Genomic DNA, 5,674 nt, shown 5'->3' on the forward strand with positions numbered 1-5,674 from the left:
CTCTAGCACGGGCAAAAGAGAGACTCTGTCTCAAGAAAAAAAACAAAAACAAAAAGCAAGCCTGTTCCCAAAAGATTCAAAGTCAAATCCTATTTTATCACCCAAACTATTCAATAATTTATCTAGTAATCTTTTATTACCTAGAAGTCAATTTAACAAGTATTCTCTAGGTACAGTGAATAGGGATACAGCATGCAGGATGAATAAGACAGATACTCTTAATGTCTTGCGTTTACATCTAAAGGGAGTGTGTAAATAAATAACACTAATGCAAAAAACGATTATAATAGGTACGATGGGGGCTTGGGAAAAGTTTATATCCCTACAGTAAATAGCAGAGAAATTTTCATAAGTGAGATAGTATCTGAGCCGGGTCTTGAAGGATGGGTATTATTTTGCACAAGGGGAAAGAAGAGGGCAATTATTGGGGCAGGAATAACAAAAAGTAGAGGCGGTAAAGAAAAGCTGGCTTAGAATGGAAGGGTTTGGAGGGAGATGAGTCTTGGAGGGCAGGCTGAGAGACCAGCATATAGAGTTTTGAGTGCCAACTATACACCTTTCCTGGTAGAGCAGCACAGTAGCATTACAATCTTCCGAATTGTATATCCATTTGATCAGTTAGAGCCGTGCTCTCCAACTATGTGCTCTTAACTTTATTTTGAAGTAATGTCAAACTTCAGAAGATGTAAGAACAGTTCAAAGAACTCTTGTATACTCTTCACACCGACTCAAATTGTAAATACTTAGTTCCATATACCCCCGTAAGCTCATTGCTTGTCACAACTCCCTCCCTCTTAAGCAATTCAAGTTTTCTACGTGGTTTTTCCTCTGCTTGGGTATACACCCCACTCCCAGCCTGGTTGATTCTTATTAATACTTCAGGCCTCTGCTACCCTCGGAAGACTTTCTTCACTCCCAACACTAGGGTTCCCTGAAAAAAAGCGAGGAAAGCCAGCCGATGGGCACAATACGGCGTCCACTCCCTTGGCCCGGTCCCGGGTTCCCGCCGGAGCATCTCCCTCAACACTCTGCGCGGCCGCTATCGACGCGGAGCGGAAGGGGCGTGGCCCGACAGCGGAAGTAGCTGGAATCCGGAAGTGTGGCTGGCGTGTTGCTGCTGTCTGAGAGGCCTTGAAATAAAAATGGCTGTGGAAGGGAAGAACAAACGGAAGAAAAAGAAAAGTGCCGAGCAGGGGTGAGTGGCGCGCGGCACGTGTAGCTGGGCAAGGATGTTGTGCTTTCGCTCCGGCGGACGAACTGGTGGGGTGTGGCGTGGCTAAGTTTCTGGCGTCCGTTTCTAGAAAGAACCCAGACGACGGTGTTCGCGGGAATCTGACCGGAGACTATCTGGTTGGACAAGTCGCCAATAGTTTATTCCACGACAAGCTCTCCAGAGGCAGCACAGGTCGGCTGGCGTCCCTCTTCAGCTCTTTTGAGCCTCATGTTCAACCCGTGTACGTGCCCGTGCCTAAAGTAAGTCACTGCGTTCTATTTAGAATGACCCATTAGAACAAATTTAAAACCAGTGTCTTACTATTCAAAGCATGTTCTAAAGGCGGGTAGATAGGATTAATATTAAGTAACCTTTCATTATTCGATATAGCAGTGAGAGAGAAGAGATGCTAATTTAGAAAACACTAATTATTGGTTGGGGTAGAAATTTTAAAAGATGAGGTTTCAAACATAACTTCAAACTTTTTTTAAAAGGAAACCGCCAGAAAAAGGAAACGTGATGAGGAGGAGGAAAGTACATCCCAGATTCAAAGACCACTTTTGCAAGAACCTGCAAAAAAAATGAAAGTGAAGAAGAAACACTCTGATGCAGACAAAAAGTTGGCAAACAGGTTGGTAAAATTCTCTTATTTGATGTTAAATAAATTAGGTGGTAAAGACATTGAAATTTTGTCTTAATTTTTTTCTCATTTTATATTTTTCTAATTTGTTTCTTTCAAAAATTTTATTACGAAAAATCTCATACATATAAAAAGGTTGAAAAGAGTAAGAAACCCCATGTACCCAGCATCAACAATTATTAATATTTAGCCAATCTCATTTTGTCTTTACTCAATAACCCTTCATTATTTGGAAACAAACTTAAGACTTTTGTTTCATCTATAAATATGATATTTCAACGTGTATAAAAGATGAGTTTGGTTTTCTTAAACTTATTCAGTCAGAGACCAAATTTCCTCCATTAACTTAAATTTTTTGACAGTGTATTTGAATCAGGATCCAAATAGTGGTACCATCACATGGTCACAGTTAACTTTCCTCATTCCTCTCTTCTTTGCCACTTTCTTCAAGCTCCTTATTTCCTTTTCCCTTTTCTCTCTCCTCTTTGAGCTGAGGACCTTTTCACCTATTCTGAGAGCTATTAATCACAATTGTGCACTACTTCTGCTTTTGCGCCTATTTACTTGATGTATTTATGCACAGCCTTAATTTCTTCCCCATCTTTCAGAGAAAGGTGTTTTCCTTCTTGTTCAAGGTTAACTTAACCAAGCCTGCGTGCTGTGTATACCTGTTCTGCTCCCTTAGGGATTGTGCCATCAGATCAATCCATTTTCTCATTCCTATATCTTTGATCTTTCCACCATATAAACATGCTCAAGATTCTCATCTTAAAAAAGGAAATAAAAAAAAAAAACCCTGTCTACAGATGTATGTCTCCATTTGCTATCATTCCCTCAATTCTGTCTTTCATAGTCAAGCTTTTAGAAAAAGTAGTCTATTCTTATACTCTTTTTACACACTTGCAGTCTGGTGGTGGTTGTTTTTTTGTTTCTCTTTTTGCCCTGCCCATAGCAATGCTCAGGGAGGCCATCCTAACCTTGTTGCCATCTTTGCCATATTTAATGGGTAATGTACCCTTTGTCTTATGAGTCTTCTCTGTTACATTTCACATGACTGCTTTTCTTGTTGAAGCTACTGGATTCTCTGAGAGCAATCTCTCTTTTTCTTTTTCTTCTTGAGAAAGGGTCACGCTATGTTGCCCAGGCTAGCCTTGAACTCCTGGGCTCAAGCGATCCTCCTGATTCAGCCTCCCAGTCACTGGGACTAAAGACATGTGCCACTGTACCCAGCTGTGTTCTATTTTTGGATTGATGCTCAGACCTTACTTACCCATGTGCACCAATACTTTATATTGTATTTGCCATTTCAGAATTTACTTTTGGTAAGCAGTCCTTTAAATCTTACAGAACTATTATGAGTAACTATTATGAGTAGGGAATTTGGTTTGTCCTATTGGTCAGATTGCTTTTACAAAGTAAGTATTTTACAGGCATATTAACCTTTTTAGACTCTCGGGGAGTATTATAGTGCCCCTAAAGTTTTAGAGCAGGGAATGAAATTAGGCATTGGTAGAGCGTAAACTAAATCTCCGAGAGTTTTAAATGAACCAGCTTTCATTTAGATAAACAACTTTTGCTGCTGCTATTACCTGGCAGTTTTGACATATATGTTTAAAAATTGAGCTTAACTTCTTTTAACTCTTGAGTTATAGATTTGTTTTCTAAAGATACTAGTTAACTTTCTAGATAATGCTGCTTTAAAAATTTCGATATATTTGTGAGTGGTAAGTTTATATTTAGCAACAGCCGGAAGTCATTGGGAAATGTTTCTAATTATGAGTTTAGGACTGTGCTTTGTCAAATTCTAGACCTGACTTACATGACTTTTACTTCTTACTTACTTTTGTTTTTGCCTTAAAAAGGGAAAGTGCTCTAGCGAGTGCTGATTTAGAAGAAGAAATTTACCAGAAACAAGGGCAGAAAGGGAAAAATTCTCAATCTGGTGTTAAAGTCGCAGATAGAAAAGTACTTGACGATGTAGATGACACAGTTGTAAATCAAAGAAAGAAAATTCAGATCAACCAAGAAGAAGAGAGATTAAAGAATGAGAGAACTGTGTTTGTTGGCAATTTGCCTGTGACATGTAATAAGAAGGTGAGTTTGTAGTTTGTATATTGTAAAAATTTAAAGAAATGAATAACTTTGTTTACCCTTCCTTTATTGAATAAGCATTTTTATAACTTCATTGTAAACCACTTCCTATTATAAGTAATTCTATAGATAGATTCCAATATCCATCCTCTCCTTTTCATTCCTGTAGGCACTGCCCTAATTCAGGCTTTTGCAGATCATATTTGAACTATTGTGTTGACTTGTCTAGTTTTTTTCTCTCAGCCTTATCTCCTACTATATGCCACTAGAATGTAAGCTCCATATGTTTAGGGATATTAATCTCTTTTCTTCACTGCTCTATCCTTAACACCTGAAATGGTGCCTTGCACATAGTAGGGGCTCAATCAATAGCTGTTGTGTAAAAGAATGAATACATCCTCAGTTTCTTCCATTATGTGGGGTTCACTGAACCAAAAACATACCCTTTGCTTTTTGTGTTCATGTGGCAGTCACTCTGCTGACAATCCTTGTAATCAAAATCCTGCTTATCTTTTGAAAGACAATTTAAATTATATTAATACTTCCTTAAAAACAAAACAGTACAAAAAACTTGCTGATTTTTTCTGTTTTCACTTACCTATTTGCCTCCCAGCATTTGATTTGTGATTATTTTGGTGGACAGAACACATTTTACTTTGTAGCATAGTTTTAGTTATTGATTCTATTAGATTATAAGGAGCTCAAGGGAAGGGAGTGTTTGTATAGTGCTTTGCACAAATACTAACCATTCAGTAAATTATTTTTTAGTTAGAATTGGTTGTAGAAATTATTGTCCTCTTGAGAAGATCACTTGAGGCCAGAAGTTCCAGGCTGTAGCACACTATGATCGCATCTGCAGATAGCCACTTTACTCCAGCCTGGGCAACATAGTGAGACCCTGTCTCTTAAAAAAAAAAAAAAAGAAAAGAAAAGAAATTATTGCCCTACCTATAAAACATATACATCCTTCACATCCTGAGCCAGTCATAAGAATAATGTATAAAACTTACCCATAAGGATTTTCTTCAATCTAGTGGTCTTAATTAGAGATAGCTGAAGAATTTCTCGTAGTGACATAAGCATCCTTAAACATCATTTCTGATTTAAGCCAATGTGAAAAGATGAGAGAATCTGTGGAAGCTATAAGTCTAATCTTAATTTACATGTGGTAAATATTATAAAAGATTGAAGGAAAAATATTATGCACCTGATGAATACTAATAAGAATTTGAATTGTATTTTCTTTGTATGTAAGTTTTAGTGAAATTTTTTGTTCATCCAACTGAATAGTCACCTACTTTTCCTGAAATGTTCTTAAAATAAAACCGGAAGTAAAGGATTATCAGACAATTTTACTTAATTTCTTTTTGGAGCACTTACTTGATGTTCTGAAAGTGAGCTAATGTATATATGTATTTTTTAATTTTAGAAGCTGAAGTCATTTTTTAAAGAGTATGGACAAATAGAATCTGTACGATTTCGTTCTCTGGTATGTTTTCTCTCCCCTTACAAATGCATAATATTAAAATGTATTGCATTTACAACAAAGTTGACTATAATCAACAATAAATTAGAGTATACTTCAAAATAACTAAAAGAATAGAATGTAGATGTTCCTGACACAAAGGCATGCTAAATACCTGAGGTGATGGATACCCCAGTTACTCTGATTTGATTAATTCACATTGTATGCCTGTATCAAAACATCACATGTACCCTCTAAAGATACA

The 5,674-nt window shown here is 37.1% G+C and overlaps 1 protein-coding gene across 2 annotated transcripts in view; it reads left to right on the forward strand.

Annotated features, from left to right (window-relative positions):
* Positions 1-1,119: 1,119 nt before the first annotated feature.
* Positions 1,120-5,674, forward strand: part of RBM34 (RNA binding motif protein 34) — a 21,079-nt gene continuing 16,524 nt past the window's right edge. Inside the window, exons 1-5 of one of the 2 annotated variants that reach the window (XM_012660295.1) lie at positions 1,120-1,195; positions 1,302-1,473; positions 1,708-1,844; positions 3,716-3,947; positions 5,374-5,492. In XM_012660295.1, the coding sequence (XP_012515749.1) occupies positions 1,143-1,195; positions 1,302-1,473; positions 1,708-1,844; positions 3,716-3,947; positions 5,374-5,492 (713 nt within the window). In that variant the 5' untranslated portion in view covers positions 1,120-1,142. The remainder of the gene's footprint in view (positions 1,196-1,301; positions 1,474-1,707; positions 1,845-3,715; positions 3,948-5,373; positions 5,493-5,674) is intronic. The other variant, XM_012660294.1, reaches the window with a different exon arrangement.

This window comes from Propithecus coquereli, unplaced genomic scaffold (genome assembly GCF_000956105.1).
Source record: "Propithecus coquereli isolate 6110/MARCELLA unplaced genomic scaffold, Pcoq_1.0 Scaffold66, whole genome shotgun sequence".
Classification (NCBI taxonomy): Eukaryota; Metazoa; Chordata; class Mammalia; order Primates; family Indriidae; genus Propithecus; species Propithecus coquereli.